This window comes from Mastigoproctus giganteus, chromosome 7 (assembly GCF_048544385.1).
Source record: "Mastigoproctus giganteus isolate SK-2022 chromosome 7, ASM4854438v1, whole genome shotgun sequence".
Taxonomy (NCBI): Eukaryota; Metazoa; Arthropoda; class Arachnida; order Uropygi; family Thelyphonidae; genus Mastigoproctus; species Mastigoproctus giganteus.
The window spans coordinates 128734441-128758953 of NC_143581.1; the positions used below are offsets into that span (position 1 = coordinate 128734441).

The 24513-nt window shown below is 36.5% G+C and overlaps 1 protein-coding gene across 2 annotated transcripts in view; it reads right to left on the reverse strand.

The window, feature by feature from the left end:
- lqf (epsin homolog lqf) overlaps positions 1-24513 on the reverse strand; it is a 222510-nt gene that overhangs the window by 158158 nt on the left and 39839 nt on the right. For both annotated transcript variants that reach the window (XM_090377896.1, XM_090377895.1), the window contains exons 3-4: positions 19364-19591; positions 7511-7571 (exon numbers count right to left, since the gene is read on the reverse strand). In XM_090377896.1, the coding sequence (XP_090234022.1) occupies positions 7511-7571; positions 19364-19591 (289 nt within the window). The remainder of the gene's footprint in view (positions 1-7510; positions 7572-19363; positions 19592-24513) is intronic.

The following is a 24513-nucleotide window of genomic DNA, read 5'->3' on the forward strand; positions in this document are numbered from 1 at the left end:
CACACTTACCAATCCCTTCAAACTGACTGCTTCAAACATTGCTTCAAATATGTAACCTCTGAACATTTAAAGCCAGATGAAGTTCCTCATTCAATACATTGATGACAAGTTGCATTAACATGTCTGGGCCAAATGTGAGAACAAGCTGTTGGGAAGTGGGGTGGGGGATCTGAATAACAAACCAACCTGTATGAAAGGACAAAGCCTTAAGACCAGTGCAAATACTTCCAAGTACTTGCACTGGTCTTGTTCATCCAAGTACAGTAATACCCCGACTTACGCTACCCCGACTTACGCGAACTCGGAGTTACGCGGTTCTTGATTTTTTTCGTTTGGCAACGCTGCCGCCCACTATCTTCAAGGTCGTTTTTCATATGTTATCGATATACGGTGCGACGGCGGAGAATGAGAGCGAAAGATGAACAAAATTCAACTTTGTTGCTTTTATGTTTTTTATATCAGTGAAGGGGAAACACATTTCACCATAATAACGTAAAAACCAACACAATTCCAGCTATCGGTATAATCGCAAATGCAATTAGATCGAGTTTACTACCAGTTTATAACAGATTTCACTAGCAGAAACGCAACTGGATTTTTATTGTTTTATGGTAGTAACCCCTAGAAATGTGAGGTGTTAATAGTGTATCTCTGCCTTTATGGTGTTGTTTATTCAGTTGCTACATGCGCGCAGCTTTGTTTATGCGTATCAAGCGTGCCTCCTCGTTTTGTAATTGTGCTTTATTCCCTAAAAATACTTAATTAAAAAGTATGAAAAGGAAGCGTCCTGGTGAAGACACTGCAGATTCAGAGAGAAAAAGAAAAGCAATTATCGATAAACAGAGGCGGACTGGGTCAAAAATTCTTACCCGGGAAAATTTATAGTGGCCTCATACTATGGTTTATGGCCAAAATCACACTGGCCCACCGGGGTTTCCCCGGTAAGGCTTAGGGCCAGTCCACCTCTGTTGATAGAGAAAAAATATGAAATTGTGAAACGCTTTGAGCAAAATGAAAGACCATGTGATATTGCACGTGCTACAGGCCTAAATGAAGCAACGGCGAAAAGCACATGACAATTGCAAACTTGACAGGTTGAAAATTGAAAAGGGCTCAATTGTAAAGGGCTTAAAAATTTTAGAAAACATAGACTCCAACGAAGAACGCGTTATAGCTACAAAGCAAGGAATAAAAAAAATTATTAGCTTGCTACGAAGAAATTCTGCGTGAAAAAAAGAACGCGCTGTGTCGTCAGACGAATTTGTTAGATTTTATGAAGCAATCGACATCGAAATAACTTTTTTACGTAAGTCATTTGTTTTTTTTTAATACATATTTTGTATTAATATGTATAAAGAACTGCAATTTTTTTAATATTTTTCTTCTAAACTAGTGTTTTTGTTAGTCCTTGGTCCCAATTAAGCAAAATTTATATGTATTTATATGCAAAGTTGTACCCCGACTTACGCGAATTCGATTTACGCGATTTTCGTCGGACCCACCTATCGCGTAACTTCGGGGTATTACTGTACTTCCCTTCACATTTACGCTGTTTCGATTTGTAATCTGCATGTGGTGCTTTTAAGGTTAAATTTATGGGGCTTGTTGCCATTTTTGCTGCATGGTCAGCTTTTTCATTTCCTTTAATTTCCAAGTGTCTAGGATTCCAAGAAAACATTAAGCTTTGTTTCCACCTGAGGAGTTTATGTAGAATGATTTGAATTTAGCTTAGGATTGGGAGACAGCCCTTTGCTTCACACTGCATAGCTTGTATTACACTGAGGAAGTCTGAAAAATTTGGTGCCATATTGCATTTGTTGCTAACTGCACTGCTTTTAATTCAGCTATACAGACGACACACTGTTGAGATTTGGGTTATTATTATTACTATTATTATCTATATGGTGCAAGAAAGCCTGAGGCTTATGCTGTACCAGGCAAAAAAAAAAAAAAATTCCTGAATTACTCTGAAGTAGAGAGAGAAAGAGAGAGAAAACAAGAGTCAGAAGTAGAAGGGAATCACCAAGAAACAGAAGAATGATGATATCCAGCTCAGGACCGGTGTGCCAGGCCCATACTCACCAGATGTGAGCCCCTGGGGTTAGTTTTACTATAGTCTCAGAGAAAACTGCTGCTGCACCTACCTTTGTGACAGTTCTGGATCCATTTGTGTATATTTGCACAAATAGTAATTTCTTCAATAGATATACAGCTTGCAGCTGCTGGAAGCACTAATTTTTGGTAATGTATGAAAACAAAAGACACACACTGTATCACAAGGAGCCTATTCTATCTAAAGTACAACATAGATGCTGTTGTTTGAGAGCTAATGGTGCAACAGCAAATTAGGCTATAATGCATGTAGTTTAGGTTATGAGAGTTTAATATGATCTAATGTTCAGAATTTCTATCTTGTCTCAGTGTATGTTAAAATAAATGACTGAGTTATAATCATGTAATTCCTAAACAAATGATGCAGTAATAACTTTTGGGTTGGAAGTAGCTAATTAATGTAAGAAAAAATAAAATGGTAATATCTGGCCAAAATAATCTGGCTAGAATTATTTTGAGAGTTAGGTTGTTTTGGGCATTCATTACAGCTTGAAATGGCATAAGATGTTCCCCTTCAAATTTTGGACAGTTCACAACAGTGTTGTACAGGTATTTCACAACTTTACATGTTAGAATAAATGACTGAGTTATAATCATGTAATTCCTAAACAAATGATGCAGTAATAACTTTTGTGTTGGAAGTAGCCAATTAATGTAAGAAAAAATAAAATGGTAATATCTGGCCAAAATAATCTGGCTAGAATTATTTTGAGAGTTAGGTTTTGGGCATTCATTACAGCTTGAAATGGCATAAGATGTTCCCCTTCAAATTTTGGACAGTTCACAACAGTGTTGTACAGGTATTTCACAACTTTACAAGTTAATTTATTTCTAACACGTGCCTGTAAAGCAAAAACTTGTAAAGCAGGAATTTATTTCCCATAGGCATAATGCTAAAAACAGGGATTACGTTCTCAACAATGAAATTTGACCACAGTAATGTTAAATAAAGGTCAATAAAACAATACAGTGATTTATTTATCCAAAGAAATGAAAACACGGCCTTTAAAATCAAGCAAATTATAATAATATAGAAATTATTTATGTCATACAAATGTTAAAAGAACATTTATTCTTAATCATCATAGAAATCTTAATCATACACTCATCGATGATTCTTCACTCATTGCTGGCTCGGCACACCTACTGATGATATCATTAATGAAGTAATAACCTGGATCACTACTGTTCATAAGCCTCAAACTAACATAATTATAATGGGCAACTTTAATCTCCCCTGCCCAAATATAATTTACAAATGAAGTTGCTGTACGATTCAGTTCTAGAAGCTGCAAAAAAAAATCAACGTTACTGTTACAAGAGGTAACAAGCACCTGAGCTTGTTTACTCTAATCTTTCACTTCAGGAAAAACTTAGCAGCAACAAAGTAGAGAACTGCAAGCTAATTTGCTGCGAGAATCCTCACTACCCCCCCCCCAACACACTGGAAATCACCAGAAAAATATCAATTAAATTCCTCCAGAAAGAAAAGTTTTTGCAGCTCTTGAAATTTTACCCATAGGATTCTCTCAAAAAGATACCTATACAGGATGCCACCTTTCTATCAATAAAATGGTTGCATCAATTGAAAACAGAGTCAGCATCCAAACTTGTGAGACTATCTTTTCATTCCAAACCATGGTTCAGATTCCATCTAAAACCATACTTTAAAAGTAAGAAAAATTGCCAGACAGTGAAAAAAATATGGCACTTCATCAGCACACAAAATACAAAAAGAGCATTATTTCAACTCAAAAAAAAATTCAGTCATACAGAAATTATTTAATGTTCAGGCTCAAGCATAATAAAAGAGCACTTTCTACAAAAACAACAGCTTCCTTACACCATGATAGAGTTTTAGACTAGATAAAATTAAATATGGAAACATGCAATTTTGACATTGTCACTGAAGATATGTGAAACTGATTTAAAAAAAATCAATATAAACAAGCAGATTGCATGCAACATGAAATGCCTCCTAGTGAAGCCCTGCTGATTAACCAACTTGTGAACAGCAAAATAGTTCATCAAATAAACCAATTATGCCTGGACAGTAGCGAAGGCAGGGATGGCATCCCTAGTTTTATTCCTAATGTCCAGCACTTTCATCATTGATTCTGTAGTGCATATTATTTTTCAGGTGCATTTCCCAGCCATTCCTTCCAAGATTATGGAAGACTTTCAGATTACCTGATTCCAAAGCAAGCAAGTAGTAATAACCACACAGGCTATCCTCCAATTGCTAATTCATCAATAATCACTAAAATTATTGATAAAATCATGCTACCATATCTTCACGATGCAAACTTCACTAATGCACCTGTCCCAACATGCATTTTGGTCCTAGAGGGTGCTCCACATCAACAAGCCTAGCTGACACCATTGTGCACATCCAAGCTGCGTTTCAAGATAAAGAACAATGCTATGTCTTTTACTTAAACATCAAAGGTGCTTTTTAACAAAACTGAATGCAGAAGAGCCTTTGAAATACTAAAAAATCATTTCCTTATTGACACAATGATTATTTCTATCTACAGTACAACATAGATCACAGATATCTCCTCTTCCCCAATAATAACAATAATATTGTAGTCACAACAGGCATTCCCTCAAGGAGCTGTACTCTCCAATACAATATTTTCAGCTTGAATTAGTAAACTAATTCAAGCTACTCAGCAGCTTGAATTAGTTTACTTGCAACATATTGTACAACTAATGGTGTTTGCATGATAATATTAGCATTTCATTTTACAATAGTCTTATACATTTCCCAATCTTTTTGTTTTATTTTCCATCTAGGATTTCTACATGACTCATATGCTGTTCCTAATGCCATGGTAATGATTACAAGATAGAGATCGCTATGGAGAGGATCACTGTGTACTGACCAAACAAGTATTGGAAATAATGTTGGAGAACATATTGACAGGTCAATTGCTGTGATATTTTCTGATGGAATATGTGGGCATGTAAGCATTCCATCATTCTGAATCCTCACCACTCTATGGCTGTGCTATCCCATGAATGGCCGTATCCATTGAGGACTTCCAGTGTAAGGGAGGTATTCGAATTACTGTGTCTTCTAAATCTTGTTGCAGTAGATTTAGTGGATATGCATACTGCAACTGCTTCAAGGTTGCGTTTAGTGGGACATTCAGGGATACGAGAATTTGCTAGTATTACCACACCACCACCATATTTTTGGCATTTGAAGCAGCAGAGAGGATTCAGAATGTATGTTCTGATGCTACAATTTAAATATCCAACATTGACTGAAGGTGGTTTGGAAGTGTTAATGGTCAGAATGAGATTTCTGGTTGGAGTAACTGTCCCATCTCTAGTTACCTTAATTCTTCTTACAGCGATGAGATCTTGTTCTTCTAATTTATTTTTAATTTCTTCTTCAGACACGTTGATAAGGTCTCACTCGGAAATCACTCCTTTTGATGTGTTCAGTATATTATGGAGAGAAACCATTACTGGAATCCCCAAATGTCATTTGAAGCAGTCTTTCTGCATGTTTTGCATTTGATGCCTCAACTGGAATATTGCCTGATTTAAGTCACATGACATTTTTAGGAGTTTGAGTTGCACTTTCTAGAATTTCTGTTATCACAAATAGAGACAATTTTTCATTTTCCTAGAGGCTAGTCTGTTGTGGATTGAAAGACTATAAATGGAGGCACATGAAGTGATATCATATCTTTTTTTTTTTTTTTTTTTTTGTCTTTTGGTAAAAAAGGTGTCATTATCCTCATTGTTCCAACTCAGTTGAGCAAGATCTTTGGGATCCATGTTGTGATGTTTGGATCACTCATGTTGGCTTCTTTTAGTTCAGGGAGTGAGAGCTTTTCCCACCATGTTTCCAGCCCCACCAGTGACAAAGTGCAAGTAGATCAATAGTTAGTGGGGTTAGTATTTAAAGCTAGGAGAGCTTTAATTCTGTATCTGAAGATAAGTTTCAATTTTTTACTGTCATTTGCTTTATATATTCAAAAACCATTGTTTTGGGGTCCATGCAATTTTATTGCATGGATCCCATATTGCTAATGCTTTTGCTTCCATCATAAGAAAACCTGTATTTTGTTTGATTTTCTATCAAAACAGATGACAGCCGTTCCATCTCTTCCAACTCTGTGTCTTGATCTAATGGATTTTAATTACACTTCAAGTTGTTCCTGCTATGAAAGTTTTTATTTTCTCTGCATTTTTTGTAATTCTCGGCGTTGCCTCATTTAGGCCTGTAGCACCTGCAATATCACATGGTCTTTCATTTCACTCAAAGCGTTTCACAGTTTCATATTTTTTCGCTATCGACAGTGGCGGACTGGCCATAAGCCTTACCGGGGAAACCCCGGTGGGCTGGAGGCCGGTGTGATTTTGGCCATAAACCATAGTGAGGCCACTACAAATTTTCCCGGGTAAGAATTTCTGACCCCGTCCGCCTCTGTTTATCGATATTGCTTTTCTTTTTCTCTCTGAATCTGTAGTGTCTTCACTAGTATGCTTCCTTTTCACACCTTTTAAGTATTTCACTCATTTTTAGGGAATAAAGCACAATTACAAAATGAGGAGGCAAACTTGATACACATTAACAAAGCTGCGCATATGTAGCAACTGAATAAACAACACCGTAAAGGCAGAGATACACTATTAACACCTCACATTTTACTAAAGCACATTTCTGGGGGTTACTACCATAAAACAATAAAAACAATTTCCAGTTGCATTTCTGCTAGTGGAATCTGTTATAAACTGGTAGTAAACTCAATCTAATTGCATTTGTGATAATACCAATAGCTGGAATTTCACGTTATTATGGTGAAATGTGTTTCCCCTTCACTGATATAAAAAACATAAATACATATTCAGAATCTTCTCTTCATTCCTATCGTGTTGCGTTCAGTTGGAGTGATTCTGCGTTCGACTGCCATTTGTTGACAACACAAAGGTGAATTGTGCATAAGCGAATTTGGTTCTTGTTATATACAATATCGTTCCCCTATTTATAAATCGTGTATGATCGAATTCATGTAGTGCAAACACGTGTTATATGAGGACTGACTGTACTCTGGTTCAGCTGAAATTATTTAAAGTATAACAATGACTATAAAGTTCAGATTATAAAACAACCAGCATTTCCCAGTTCCTGATTTAATGAAGATTTTATTATTTTAAAGTATAAATTCATTTACACATTCCTGTATCAGATAAAATAATCTTTTTTTTTTTAGCCCTGATACACTAATCAGAATACAACATTCTATCTAAATATATGCAATAACATGCAAGTTATTTCTAAATAAAAACTAATTTCAGGCGCTACTTAAATATTTAAAATAATATAATTTTCGCATTTTTTCGCCTTTTGTTTAGTAGACTATGTACGTGTTATTACCTCTGGGTGATGTTGCTTCATCCAAAGAGTTGTGAGAATCCCCATAGGTTGAAGTTCCAAACTGTAAGAAAATATTTTTTGTAGATAATATTATTAGCAATACACAAATTCATATTGGAAAGTATATATTTGTTTTTAATTTCAGTGACTGGTAATGTTATGATGAGTTGGTACAAAATTCAAATAAACAAACTGGCTATAGATTGCTTGCCTACTTCCTGGAGTTTTATTCTTGATTTCCTGTTCGCATGGACTAGATCAATGAAGTTGCTTTAAGTTTCAAAACTTCCCTGATTTTAGTTTCAATTCAATATTCTGAAAATTAAGTTTCATATTCAGCTAGAATGCTTAATGGCAGGGCACAACAAATTCCAGGCATCAGGAAACTTTTTATGGTGGTGCAGTTTTTCTTAGGTACTGAAGGAATTTTTCCCCCTAATCTTTTTTTTTCCCCAATCTGTGAAAAATTTTCAAAATTTGCAGTTTAACATCTTATGATTAACTACACAGTATTGCAGATGCTAAAACAATGCTACCTGAAACAATCCGTTACAGCAGCAATTGTTTTTCTTAAGAGATGTCATGTAAGAAATAGAATAACATTTCTAGGGCATTTCTGTCAAGTCCCTTCTGTTGACATTTCTGTCAAGAGAGGGGACTTTCACAGGAACTAACAGAATATGCTAAAAATTTGGCATTGATCTAAATTTTCCTCATCAAGAAACTGTCAAATATAATAAATGAAAATAGGTTTTGGAGATAAATCAAGATATTTTTTTTTTTTTTTTTTTTTGGTAGTTGTTGGCGCATCGGCTTCTGTGGCCATATTGCACCTCCCAAGGTTTTGCAGTACTTTGATCCAAGCCCGAGGCGGGAATCGAACCCGCGACCTTTGGGTTGCCGGGCAGGTACTTTACCCACTCGGCTAGCCCGGTCGGCTATCAAGATATGGCTTGGGTGGGGGAGGATGTATATGCACTGAATGGACAGAAATCATGGGATACCTACCTAGTAACAAGTAGGCCTACCTTTCGACCGGATAAGGGCAGTCACACGGCAAGGCATTGAGTTGGCTGAAACAATGCGAGACAAATGTCGACGGCCATGTTCATCCACTACCTTTCTCCACCCATGGCACTGTCCACAATGAGATGTTATTCCGGAAATGGCATATTGCCGATACACTCTTGATACTGTCAAACAGGGATATTGCAATTTCTGTACTGCCTTCACAATAGAGTGTATTAATGACATGTTATATAATCTGCTCTTGTCCATGCATCGGGCACCCACTATCATCCCTCTTTCAAAGTCAGTTAACTCATGACGTTTATCCATACTGACATTGAATTACTGTCTACGTGTACCTATATAACTGCCAAGCGGTGGGTTAGTCCAATAGCGAGAGGGGTGACAGCGTGCATTGCCCAGGAACTCCACGAATACTGTCCTTTCAGTGTACAATGAAATCTACCTTAATGGACACCTCTCTAAACATGATCTTTTGCTTTGGACACTCAGGTTTGGGTACCAAGCCAAAAGTATTAAAAATTACAAGTCAATTATCTCAAAACTCTCTAATACGGATGCAAACACTTTGATAGGGGTAATTTTCATATTTTCAACCTTCAACTAGAAATCTTCAAAGGTAAATGCATGTTTTTGCATGCATGTTTTTGTCAGTCAAACACACGTGACTGTTTTTGTCAGTCAATGGGATTTTCAATGAAGGCCAAGGTCATTACACTATACTGATTAGACCTGTGATGGCTATAGATTACTCAAAGAGCAGATTATATAACATATCATTAATACACTTGCTATTGCTGGTAAAGAATGTTTATCAACTTATGTGGACTGTCCAATACAACGGCATCATCCCATATCAAAACAAAATTACCAAACTGAAAGATGCGGTTTGCTAGAATTAAGTGGGGAGACAGTACTGGAGGTGAATCTGTAAACAGGAATCAGTTTCTGATACTATACATAAAAAAAAAAAAAAAAAATTGTGGAGATATAGTAATACAATTGAACAATGTAATCTTTCAAAAATATATAATAATAACAACACTTTACCAATGGACTGCATAAATAATTTTGACCAGTAGCCCATGTGGATTTTCAATGTATATGAATATGACAGGTGGTCAGTAAGTATTTACCCACACCTAGAAATATTTGAGTTAGGGATTTGAAACATGGCTGGAAATTTCATCCTTCTCTACGTAGTTATCTTCTAAAACTAGATTTTTCACAGACACGGATAGGCTCTTTCAGGCCCTCTGAATAGAACTTTTCACTTTGGGCAGAAAATTAGACTTCCATTTCATTAATTACCACCTTACCAGTCACAAATCTGCATCCCAGTAATGGGATCTTCATTTTAGAAAAGAAGTTTGAAAGAGAAAGTTGGGAAAATAAGGTGGATGCTGCAGATCTTCAAAGCCACACCTGATTGAAAATCCACTGTGAGAGCACTGTGTGCAGGTGGATACCCTTGGATAGCTTCCTACATTTCTTCTACTTGATAGTACTCTTAACATTTCTACAAGGTTTCTGTAGTACTCTTTAGTGATGCTGTTATTTCTGGGAGGTGATGGATAAAGATTGTTTTATCCATCTTTAAGATTTGGATCTTGGCAGCGGCTTTTTTTTTTTTTTTTTTTTGTGTGTGCTGGTGTAGATGAACATTGCCATTGTTACCTCAGCATTCAATTTGGTAACAAACAAAAAAATTCAACATTCTCTCTACAGAATTCCAACAATTGTGTGGAACACTCTTTCCTGCAGAGCTTATGAGGAGGCATCAACAATCTCAGAACCCAACAGGCTGCCACCTTATATATGCACTGGAACTCTCCTGCATTATGGTGCAAACAGACCCATGGCTATTGTTCACATCACTTCACTTCATTTGCTATAAAATTTATAGTCATACATGTGTCTTCTAGGACTAGCTTTCTACTTGAGTCACAATAGCAAGGTCTGTGGCTGAGATGGATCTTTCTTCTCATGGGCATTCATGCACACTGCTTTGCCCACCCTCTGAACTTCATCTTCAATTTTCCAGTCTCACATGATGGGCAATCCTCCACATATAGAGGACTCATTTCCTCATGGAATTTTTTTGCTTCTTTGCCTTGCAAATAAAGAAATCAGAATAATCAATGTGCATTATGCATACAAATTATAACATACATAAAAAAAATTATATATATATATATATATACATATATATATATATATAAAAAAACAAAAAAACAGAAACAATCCTGTATTCAGAGCAACAAACGCCCTGGATACCAGCAAATTTTGCCTGGAGAGAGAGAGAGAGAGAGAGAGAGAGAGAGAGAGAGAGAGAGAGAGAGAGAGAGAGAGAGAAGAGAGAGAGAGGAAATGCAAAAGCAAAAAATAAAATAATTTTTTTAAAAAAAGTAAAAGAACACTGGAAAACAGAAAATGATACATATTCCATGGTCCTAACAAATTATAGTTGCAACAAGTGCAATCTAGATATTTAAATTCAACATCATCCTTGTATAGAACTTGTACATAAGGGATGCCATTTAAAGAAACTATACACATTGTCTTCATTTCTTTACAATGAATTCAAGCATAATATACCATAGAAGAATAAAAATGAGATTTCAAAATCCACAAACATATTTACAAGATATCTATATTTATAAACCATCCACAAAACTTGTAGCATCAAGGGGTAAACCTCTGATGAGAAAGAAATCTAGACGAAGGATCTTCCTAGGACTGAAAGATAAAACCATATAACAATCATAACATAAGTAAAGCTAGTAATCAATCAGTTCAGTGAGATAGGCAGAGATCAAACAGTTGAATTAGGCACAGCTGCTATTCAATACCTTCTTTCAAAGACCTTATAAGCATAGTCCTGAAAGCCATTATATATATATATTTCTGTTTGCAACAAATAGTTTCAGATCTGAAAACAAAATTATCAACAAGGGAAGGAACATGATGCCAGTTTTCCTCGAGGCCACAGGCACACAAATCAGTAGGTAGAACCTAAAGACCCATTGTCCTGTTAGCAATTAACGAGTATCAATAGAAACTGAAAACAATTTTTTTTGTAGTTTTTCCAAGTAGAAAAATAACATCAGGAAAAAACCTTCTTGTAATTGTTCTATGGGAGAAGTGCCCTAGCTCACCTGACATATCAATTTGTTCCAAATCTTGTTTTTCTTTTTTTAGGGTCATTTCTTAAATTAAACCTAAGTAACTCTATAGGAATGCTGTTTTTTAGAAGATAGCAGAGTCCTCTAAAAATAAAGTGGAGATCCAAAAGAATTATACCTGCCAGAGAAACTGTGCAACAGGTTCACACAATAAGAACACATCTTTGTAATGTTATTAATTTTCTCTGAACATTATTATTTACATGGTGACAGCAGGCACCAGCACTGAAGGTAACAAAGAGTACAAAAGCTACAGTGTAATAGAGGACAATTAGACAACCTGTTGCTATTACTTCCCAGACAAACCTCAATCGTTAAGAGTAACTCTTAACAGTGCTCTGGAAAAATTCTTGACTTTAGTAGACATGTGAATTAAATGAAAGTTGAATTTTTAACTGATACTCGTTAATTGATAACAGGGCAATGGGTCTTTAGATGAAAAATTATACCTACTGGGACTCCATAATACCGCTATGTGTGTCTGTAGCCTCAAGGAAAACTAAAGTCATGTTCTTCCCTTGTCAATAATTTTGTTTTCAGATCTGATTAAAGTTTAATTTTTAATTGAAGATTTTTAATTTTGACTTGTGGAAGATTGATTACAATCATGTTTTTCTTTAAATAATTTTTTTTTTTCTAGATATTTAGAGCCAGAAAGTTGTTTAAGTTAGATCAAATAAGATCATAAAGAACAGTTTATGCATTGACTTCCAGACCTGATCTGGGTCTACCACCTATAACAATTGCAACATCATCCACATATGCAATTAAATGAGAATCAGGAAAATTATGAAGGAGCCAACGCGTTCAATATTAAATTCTGAATGAAGAGCCCAAGGAAACAGTCTTGTGAATACCCTCTATTAGCTGCTTGTTTCAAAAGCTGTTCTTTAGATTTGACAAATCACAAATTTTTCATTGAAGTAGCTACGAATTAAACTATACAGATTATTACTGCAGCCAGCAGATAAGAGATAAGAGCACTCCCCACCTTGATTAAGCTAAGAGAATGATCTATAATTAGCATTAATGGTGACAAATAATGCAAGCAAGCAAGCTTTATATAGCATCAGCAATAAAAAAAAAAAAAAAAAACCCATTTCATCTATCCATCCCCTCCAATAGTTTGTCTAGTTTTTCCTTGAATTTATTCGCTATCCACTGTCCACATCAGACAGAAGTTTCTTCCATGAATCAACCATCCATTGGCTAATGACAAGCTTCTGTACATGTATTCTGCAACAATTTGAATTTATGCCCCCTTACGAGCAAGCAGAAGAATTGGGCTTACTGTATCGATTCAAAGCTTTAAACACCTCAATCAGATCGCCTCGAAGTTGCCTAATCTCCAGATGCTGAAATTTGCAGAAGCCTTTCCTGGTAACAGCACCCCTTTGTTCTCCCTCACCAATCCTGTTGCCCTTCTCTGTATCTTCTCCAGCAGCTATACATCATTCCTGATCTATCCTTCCTGGGGACTACTTGGGAGACAAGATATTTCCATATCTTCGAGATATAAGTGAAGGAAAAATTATATACCTCCTTATGCTTAGATTTGATACCACTAGTTTCTCTATTGGCAAAGAGTCCTGATGAAAGTCTCTTGTGGAAACAGAAAAGGTTCTTGATTCACTAGATACAACAGTCTGTGCTAGGCCTTACAATACCGGTCAAAATCTTAATACTGGTATATCGGTGTTTTTAATTTATGAAACAGGGATACCGGTGTTCCAAAAAAAAAAAAAAAAAAACATTTTTCTCAATAAATTTTGATGACAGTTAATAAAGTAAGGAAAAATTAGTACTGTAATTACTTGAATTCAAGTTTTAAATAAACATTTATTGCAATAATAAATATTCTGAAAAAAATCATTAAAATAGTTATTCTAAAAACAAAAAAAAATACATATTGTTACTGCAAAGTTTAGTTATGTTTAAGCATCCACACTACTTGTCCGAATAAAGTGAGCTCTTAGAAACATAATCAATCAATAGTATGATAGTTTAAAATGGATCTAATTTTGGTACATACAGTATTTGATTAGCGGCAGAAAAAGCCCTTTCGGATTCTATCCTGGTACTGAGATAATCGTAGATGATCTCAGTCCATATTTTCTAGGCTTTGAACTTTTTTAGCAAAAATAGTTAAAGGTATTTCATTAATTTCTGACTCAAATTCATCTTTTAAAATCTCATTGGAATCAGACAATTTCTTATTTTGGAAACAATATGCGGAACACTGATGTTCTGTTCCATGTTGGTCTTCCATGGTTGAATTATGTTCATCATTTTCTGAAGGAGAAAGACGTTTTATTCAGCGAAGTATAATTTTCACTATAGTATCTTTACTGAGTCTGGGAGAGAGCAAAGAGTGGGGATAAGGAATAAAGAAGAGAGCAAAGAGTGCAGTTAAGGAATTATTCACATATATAAATGCAAAGAAGAGAAAAACAAATCAGATCGGACGCATATGTAATTGCGTAGGATAGTATTAGATACCCCAACTGATGTTGCAGATGAACTCGACAGTTACTTTGCATTGATATTTACAGAAGAAAAACCCTTCACGGCAATGAGAAATTATGGGAGTGAAGTTGAAAAAAAATGTAATTAATGATGTTGAAATTTCACATGGTGATTTAATGAGAAAACTTTCACGCCCACAGGTGAGAAAGGCTCCTGTGGTTGATGGCATACACCCTATAATCTTAAAGGAGGTGGCAAGTGAGTGCATTGAACCATTAAGGGTAGTTATCAGAGCATCACTGGACTCAGGAGAGATTCCGTTGGATTGGTATAAATAGGAACATAAAGGCAGTTCTAGGAGTGTAACGGGAAATTACCGATTGGCCAGTCTAACTTCAGTAGTAGGGAAAATCATGGAGGCAATGATCAAGGGTGGAATTCAGGATCATTTAGATGGAAATGGAATTCTGTAGGCTCAGCATGGTTTTGTAAAGGGAAAATAATGTTTAACAAATCTGGTTAGCCATTTTGGCAGGTCACTCGTGAGCTGGATTTAGAAATAATTTCGACATTGTTTATTTGGATTTCAGCAAAGCGTTTGACTCAGTCCCACATGAGCGGTTACTTTATAAGTTGGAGCAGGCTGGAATCATAGGAAAAATGCTTAGATGGATAGCACAATGGCTTGAAGGGACTAGGCAGGGGGTCGTGATAAATGGTTATTCCTCGGATTGGGTTAAGGTAAGAAGCGGAGTTCCCCAAGGATCAGTATTGGGACCACTGTTGTTTTTGATTATCTTAAATGACATCTATGAAGGGATATAGGGTGTGATGTCTAAACTTGCAGATGATGTAAAGATCAGTAAAGTAGTTAATGATTGCCGCCAAGCAGAGCTTCTTCAGAGTGATCTAAATAGACTTCCGGGATGGTCAGAAAAGTGCCAGCTATGCTTTAATTCAGAAAAATGCAAGATCTTACACCTGGGGAACAGCAACCCCAAAACAACTTATACATTTGGTGGAGTTGAACTAAAGTCAGTAGTGGAGGAACAGGACTTGGGAGTTACGATATGGTCAGACATGAAGTTGTCCGAGAATTGTGGACAGAGGTTGCAATGTTGCATGCCATCCTATCGATGATTTATCGAACATTTGCTAGTAGAGATAAGGATGTCATAATCACATAAAGGTGATTTTATAACCTTTATGTGATTAGATTATAAACTATTTTTTTTTTTTTTTTAATTAGTACCAAAAAACCGGTATTTTTGTATCAATACCGGTATTTGAATACTGGAAAAAAAATTACTGGAATCCTGGTATTGTAAGCCCTAGTCTGTGCCCATTCTATGATTGATATATTTGTAGAAATACAGATTTCTGTTTGTAATGATTTTGTCTACTGTTTTTTTTTTTTTTTTTTTAATATTAGGGCAAAAAAATTGGGAGAATGTTTGCCAATATTTGTCTCCGTGCTTCAGGATGTCACATGATTTTGTACCTTATATTTTTGTACCTTCTTTCCTAGAATACACATGTCACATGTTCTAGAGAAAGAAGAATGTTTTCCCTTACGGCAATAACAATGCCAATGGCATCATGGTGATAAAGCAGAACAGTGACTGTATGTTCTTCTGACCCACACATTGGACAAGTGGCATCTCCTTGGCAAAAATTGTGAGTGACCAAAACACTGCTTTTTGAAGCACCTAATTAGATTTGGTATACAGGGTCATACTTTGCAGTGTTGATAACCTGCTTTTACTGCTAGCAGCATGACAGGTCCAGTGGAAGTTAACAATAAATAATCTGTTAGGAGTGAGAACCCCAATCTTTCCTTATCATAATTCATTTGGCATGAATGACCAACTGATCTTTTATTTCCAACTATCTCCTCTTCACTAGCAGTCAGCAAATCCCATCCCATAATCACCCCTTTAAATGTATTTAAAGGGGTGATTATGGGATTAGTGACTTGACTTAGTGACCTAATGGACATAAAACAGGTATAAAATGTATATCGACATAGATCGATAAAGAAGTTACAATAAAAAGGTAAATTTTTAAATGCGAGTAAAAAGGTTTACTGATTTTAAAAAGCTAAAAACAGCAGAAACATGGTCACTGTCAGCCAATATCTGGCTGAGTGTATAAGGCTCGGCCAGATGACTAAAAGCGGTAAAATATAAATCACGTTCATGTCTAAAACATGGACACTCAGTTAAAATATGGTGAATAGTTAAAAAGGTGTCACAATTTTCACGCATAGGAGAATCATCTGCCCTCAGCAGAAATACATGTGTAAGATGATTGTGTCTTATGCAGAGGCGAGCTAAAGAACTTCCTCTCTGCGGTTCCTGTGATCAGACAATGAAAGGATTACAAGAAAGACTGTCATATTAGTCAAGGAGGAGTCATATTTGACTCTCATGCTTTGTGATCTTCCAAGGCTGTCATTTTTTTGTTTATTATCATGGAACCCATAGGTATCAGAAGTGTTAGTTGATTCCATGGATTCCTGTTCATCCTGTATGAGAACTTATCATACAGGTGAGTGGTGCTACCAGGTGACCTAGTGTTAAGTTAGTTAACTATTAGTAACAGTAATAATAATAACAGTGTAGTACAAGTATATACAACGGAAAGGTTATTTATCCTTCTTCCAATTTCTCTCTTAGTCTTATAAGTAATACATGCTTAACAAAACAATTCTATTGAACTTTAAACTCGATCAACTTCAATATAGTTACTGAAGAAACAGTAGAAAATGCACTAAAAAAAAAAAAGGCGCAGTCAGCAATTTGCTTTGGCATCTGGGTCCAGTAATCCAGGAATTAAGATATTCAAAGGTAAAAAATAAATAAATCCTTGTTCAGAAACTGGGGGTAAGGGGGGAAGAGAGAGAGAGAGAGAGAGAGAGAGAGAGAGAGAGAGAGAGAGAGAGAGAGAGAGAGAGAGAGAGAGAGAAGGGGGGCTGGAGGATTGAGAGATTTGGAAAGAAAAAGATGTAGCTAATAAGTCAGAAATAGTATGGTCTTGTTTTAGCTGTCCACACTTGATATGTCCACCATTAATAAAGTGAAAGAAAGTTCAAACTAAAAGTTTACAGGTCTTTCTACTCATTAAAATTAGTTGTGATGCTGGGAGAACAGGTTAGAGAATAGCTGAAACTCCAATTCAGCAAAGTCAATTTTCTATACCGAATTATTGCCACAATTAGATGGGCAATCAGGAATGTGTCCATATAAAAATGTCTTTTGTTGGAGAAAAAGGATCAGCAAAGGTAAAGAAAGCCAACATGAGAACCACGGCAAAGTTTTACCAGACAAACTCGTTTCCCGCTACTGCAGTTTCTCCCTGAATTCTTGGTAAATAGATGGTGCGTGCTATTAGTAGTGGCAGTAGAAGTCAATAACAATGTATTGATTAGTTTTTTCTCATTATTAAAAGCAGATTATTGGAGTTCATGAGTGTAATGCCTTTGCGGCTGAAATTCGCTTATGGGTACACCCTCCAGATTTCCCCAGTCTTAGGGTGTTTATCCCCCTTCCCGCTGTTTTAAAATAGGAAAACAACTTCTACAGATGGTGCGTGGCAGTAGAAGTTAGTTTTCTTATTTTAAAACAGTGGGAGGGGAGGGGAATAAACACCCTAAGACTAAGGCAGTCTGGAGGGTGTACCCGTAAGTAGATTTCAGCCTACTCATGAAAGCCAATAATCTGCTTTTAATGAGAAAAAACTAATCAATACATTGTTATCAACTTCTACTGCCACTACCAATAACACGCACAATCTGTTTACAATGAATGCAGAGAAAAACTGTGGTAACAGGAAATGAGTAAAAATTTCCCTGAAGTTTGTTGTGGTTCTTGTGTTGGCTTTCTTTACCTTAGCCAAAGGATCCATGGATTCTTTGGCTAAGGATCACCAAGATTCCGGAAAATGTATCAAACCAAGAAAATTAAGAACAAAAGAACTGGCGAACATTGGGCTTCATTTAAAAGTACTGAAGATAATGAGTATGATAATATGATTAACATATGAACAATGCATGTGTGTGTGTGTGTGTGTGTGTGTTATATAAATGAAAGCCAAAATCTCCAGCAAACTGGATTCCCCTGAACTGTTATCTCTGGTCAATACAGGGTATCCATCTAGACCACTAATTCATCATAAACCTTTTGCTCTTCATAAATTCAGAACTATTTAAAATTTGACTTTTTCAACAGAACATCCAATTTTTTAAACTCTTCTGATATTGACGTTTTCTACATAAGGACCAACATTAAAAAAAGTTATCACTTGGTAGAATTCTGAAGAGCATAACGATTCATAACTCTTAAGTGAAAAAAGAAATAATAATAAAATAATAATTAAATAAATAATACAATAAATAATGAAAAATAAATAAAAATTGAAACTCTGGATATGAATACTCTTCCCACTCTGTTGATTTTTAAGTTTTCTTCTTGTATCCCTTTTACTTTTTCAGATGTAACTGATTCAATTTTAAAACTAATATCACTATTTGTTATATCACTTATGTTATTTTTTACTACTTTATTAATTTCCATATATTTAAATTAGATTCCATACATATAGCATTTGCTGTTTATAATCTGCTATCTCTGGTATATAGAGTGTTCAACAAAACCACTATGCCATCATCTTCATAACTATTTAAAATTTGATTTTTTGCTCATTATAAAACTTTTAATATTTTAACACTTCTGAAAAAAGACTTTTCAACTATCAACAACTGTGGAGACTGAGTTGCTAGTGATGTTTACTGGTAAGTGGGGGGAAGTGAATATTTCAATATTGAAAATTATCCCAGTCATTGGATGATATGCTATTTATTTTCTCTTCTATGTTATTTTTTATTACTTATTAATATTCATATGTTCATTTTTATTTCCATATATAAGGCATTTTGTTGTTTTTTAAAATTAATAAAAAAGAGGTTATTCTGTGAAATATTTTTATTCCTGTGAAAATGAATTCTGTAATACAAAATGAATAGGCATTGGGATATAGACATTGAAAAACAATGTTCCACAAAATAAAATGAATAATAGACAATACTAAACGTAATTCTTAAAATTAAAAACAAAATTAGCAATTTTAGATAATCAGCTGATCATATTTTTAGACATAATTACTAAAAACTTACCCTCCCATCAGCATCACTTCCAACATGTGACGTTGCCTGAGCAAATCTTTCTCTAGCTTTCAGTGCCCGAGCTCTTTCGTTCTTTAAACGTTCATCATCTTTTAAAAGAGCAACTAACTGTTTAGCTTTCTCCCTAACGTTCATTCCATGATCTTTGTTGTCTTCTGTATGTTGAAAATCTTTTAGAGTCTGAATAGCAAAAATATTTTCTCTGCATTGCTGAGTGACCTGTAAAATAATTAGATTTCTCTGCATTAAGACGCAGTTCACAATGTTTAACAATAAGGAAATATGAAAATAAACTGATTCACTTCAATTCTGTATATAACAAAAGATAACCCATAATATTAATAATCTTCCTTTTATTTGCAAATATGATTAGTTACATAAACTATATAAAATCGACAGTAAAATCTAAAATTTGGCGGCACCCCTGGGATTGAGAGGTCAGATTTTAAATTTTTTTGAAATATACAGAGGTATACCCAGTGGTTGCACACTTCAGGAGAAGCATGTTTCAATGAATATCAAACTAACAGCTAAACTTATTTACAACTGTTAACATAATGACTAAGTGGAGTAGAAGTTACAAATGCAATAAGAGTTGTTAAATGTAAACAAAATTACAGCAATGTTATCATGTACTGCAGTGTCAATTATAAATGCTTGTGAAGTGTGAAATGAATGCTTGCAAAATGAATGTGCTTCAGAAAAACACCTGCATTGGTGGATAAAAAAAATTAACTATTCTTCTTAAGGAAAAAAATTGTGAAAAAATTCAATCAATTTCTTGAAAGCAATGGCAAAGATCACCAATTTTTTTTTGCTATTATGCAAGGACTGTTCAATAAAGAATGATCATAATTTTTTTATGAACAACCATACTGATGCTATTTCTAGCTGAGTTAAATTTAAGACCAAACCAAGCTGCATCACATAGCCACTATCCTACTGACTTGCTTGCACAGTGTGACCTAGGGAATAGGTCAAGTTTATGCCCGTTCAGTTTTGCCTATGCAACAATGGACATGACATGCAAGAAACTCTCATATTTTGCTTCAATCTCAAGAAAACATCAGCTGAAGCATATGAAACGTTAAAAGAGGCTTATGGTGAATGTATACTTCCATATAGCACAACTTGCAGTGGTTTAGAATTGCAATGGTTGGAGCCCCAGGACTGCCAATTTTTGTGATTCAATCACAAAAATTGGCAGTCCTGGGGCTCCAACCATTTCTGTCACCACAGAAACCATAAACACTGCTTCTGTAATCATGACAGATTGCTCTCATGGAGGTTTGTCAGAAGTTGCACAGGATGGTTATTGAAAACGGTGATGTTCTGCACAAGGTGATAACGGTGGATGAGACATGGCTTTGTCATTTTGACCCAGAGATAAGCAACAAAGCTCTGTTTGGATGTCTATGCCAACAACGAAAAAAGCAAAAGTTGTGGCTACTGCAGGGAAATGTTATGGTCATCTTTTTTTTTGACATTCAAGTAATGGTTTACCAGCATTTCATCAAATGGTAACTACTTTGAAAAGGTGAAATCGCATAGTCGCAAAACTTTGTTTAGGCGAGAAAAGTGTGTTACAGCAGATGCAGTTCCCAGGTGGCAAATAGATGGAGCAAACAGTTAAGAGGAACCCTACTGTAAGACAAGCTGCTACAGCCTATAGGTTAGTGGTAAGTGGCATAGCTTGAAAGGGGTGTTGTTACCTACAAGGATGGAGCCTCCTCCATGGGCAGGTCCATCCCCAGCTCTGTCTTTGTGAATAACTGAAAAGGATCCTCATTTGCTTTTAAATAAATCTCCTGTAAGCGAAAGCAAGTTGCCTCATTCTTACTGCCAGGATCAATGCTCCAGGAGAGCCTTGAGATTCCATTGTAGAAATTTAAATGTACCCATTATTTTTATTTATTGGGTCCACTGTCTGGTGGCTTCCAAAGGGCTGAGGGTTTTGTTTTCTCAGTCCAGGATTAATCTCTCTCTTTGGAAAGACTGGGTATTGGCTTGTATCCATATCTTCTTCTTTTGCAAAGAGTTACAGGACAGACTTGTCCTGTACCTCCTTATCTTCTACATCCATTGTTTCTTGGATTGTACATGGCTGTTCCAATTTTTTTGGAGTTCCTTTAGCGCTATGTTTTGGAAGTGGTGGAACAGGAGGTATGGATATAGGAGTGGTGGCTGACTGTGATTTTTGGGTGGGCTTCTAGGAACTTAATAGTGCACAATGGGAGTAAATGACTTCCTTGGTGGAATAGTCATATCAGTCTGAGTACTGATGGTACTTTTCCCAGAACCTTTCTGGGTGTATGAGGGCTTGGCACTATTTATTAGTTGGATGCATTTTCTGGCCTCCTGATAGATGTTCAGCTCTGTTTTTAGTTTTATTTTTCATCCTTCCATCTCTGGCATGCTCGAGAGTATGCAGGGTGTTCTTCTTGGCAGTTAGTACAACTTGGCTTAGAAGCTAAACATCCCTTGCTCTTGTGGTCTTTAGCACTACAGCAAGCACAAGCAGGGGAGCCATGACAAGCTATTTAAGAGTGGCCGTACTTTTGGCATTTAAAACACCTCAGTGGGTTCAGAATATAAATCCTCACCAGGCAGTTTAAATAGCCTGCCTTTATGGAACTTGGAGGCTGTTGAATGTTAGGATGAGAACTTGGGTAGGGACGAGATTCCCATCCTTCTGTATCGACATTCTTTTGACAGATGTCACTCCTTGGTCTCTCAATTCAGAGCAATCTCTTCAGAATCATGAAGGACCCACTCTGATATGACACCACATGAAAAATTCGGGATTTTATGGGAGTAAAGATGATGGGTATTCCCCATAACAATGTGGCTTTCAGAAGTTGCTGTGCATGCTTTTGGCTTGCAGCCTCAACTAAAATGTCTCCAGAATGCAGACTTTTGACAGATTTTGGAGATCCTGTCAACCCTTCTAATCCTTTCTGCTTCATCCTTTCTGGATGAAGGGTGACATCTTCCATTCCACCGGAGAGTGCCTGCACTCGGGTGGAATGGAGAATGAGAAAATGGTGTCATAGATGGTGGTTTATCCTCAGTTCTGGGTTGTTTTGAATTGCAATTATCGGTATCTTCTGATCGGTTAAGTAGGGGGCCTTGTTGGGGCCCAAGAAGAAATAGGATTTAAATTACTCATATGAATAAGATAATTTCCGATTCCCTATGTACCTCACCCACCACAGAACCCGACAAAAGGATGTACACTCATGAACCAGCAAGTACTGCTTACACGAATGAACAAGTTTGCTTAGGAGCACCATACCCACATTTCCAATAAGCCTTGATCCCATCCCAGGACCAAAGGGAGAGAGATTCATTGAATATAGTTGAAGCGGTAAGAACCACTTGGCAATTGATCCCAGATGGGACAATCCTGAACCTCCAATCTTGTCGAAGCAGGAGCCAAAGTGGTGCATTAAGGCTGGGCCCCTTAACCACCAGGATCCCCCCTTTCTGAGTTTCCACAGTTCAACGCACGACTGCACACGCTGGATTCCAATGATGTAGCCCTGAAACCCAGGTATGGGAGTTGGATCGTAGTGATGCTAATCTGGAAGACCAGCATCATCACTGGGAGTTCCCATCACCACATACAGGTGCCCACATCCAGGGGCAGAAAAGGAGCATATCGATATTGCATTTGGTAAACTAATGGCTCATGAGAAATAATACAGAATGGTAGGAAAGTGTAAAGAATAAGGAAATAGATCATGTTTGGCAGTTCAGGGCTGCTATTCCTGTTCCTATAGTAGGATCCTGAACATATAGTTCTGAGAGTATACTTCCAGTGTTTAAGTCAGTTATGTTTGGCATATAAAATAATAAGAATAAAAAAAAAAGTAAAAAAAAAAAAAAAAAAAATATATATATATATATATATATATATATATATATACAGGGTGTTTCAGTTAAACGTTTCAGAACTTCTAAGAGGGGTAGGGTACATCCTGACAACTCGAAATCATATAGCAATGTGGGGTCGGAAATGCTTTCCTGAAGCGGTATTGTACACAGAAGTCGTCGTGCGACGTCGTGCAGCACAGATTCGATTTTCGGTCAATGTATGGGCCGGTATTATGGGAGATCACCTCATCGGACCTTACCTGTTACCGTGTCGTCTAACCGGACCTATCTACTTGATCTTTCTGCAGCAAGTATTGCCACAACTTTTGAGAGATGAACAGATTTCTGCATCGACGCAACAAACAATGTGGTTCCAACACGATGGAGCCCCTGCCCATTATAGCGGAGATGTTCGTAACTACCTGGATGTCACATTTGGTCAACAGTGGATCGGACGTGGTGGTCCCGTGCGTTGGCCTGCTCGGTCACTCGACCTATCATGTCTTGATTTTTATTTCTGGGGTCATATGAAATCGCTAGTTTATGACACCCCTGTTGACAATGCTGAGGAGCTGGTTGCAAGAATCGCAGTAGCTGCCGAAGAAATTCGAAATTCGCCTGGAGTATTCCAGAATGTTCGGATGTCCATGCGTCGGAGATGTGAGGCGTGCATTGTAGCCCGTGGAAGAAACTTCGAACACTTACTTTAATCCATGTACCTTTTGCTTCTTTTCATGTATTATTAAAACGATTTCTCACTTACGGTCTCTTTTCTTTATGGTGCTTCTGTGTACAACACCGCTTCAGGAAAGCATTTCCGACCCCACATTGCTATATGATTTCGAGTTGTCAGGATGTACTCTACCCCTCTTAGAAGTTCTGAAACGTTTAACTGAAACACCCTGTGTATATATATATATATATATATATATATATGCACCGATGAGCCAAAATATTATGACCAGCAATGCATTATTCATTTAAACTACGGCGCGTATGTGGCTTGGGACACGGTATAAAAATCACCTAATACTGAGTTCTGTCAATCAGTATTACTCTTGTTCTTTAGATGGGAAAGGCAGTGGACTTAAGCGAGTTTCACAAAGGCCAAATTGTAATGGCCAGACGACTGGGTCAGAGCATATGAAACGGCAAGGCTGGTGGGGTGCTCGTGGTTAGTACCTACCAAAAGTAGTCCAAGGAGGGGAACCCACGAACCGATGGCAAGGTGTTGGATGATCACGGCTCATCGATGCTCGAGGTGA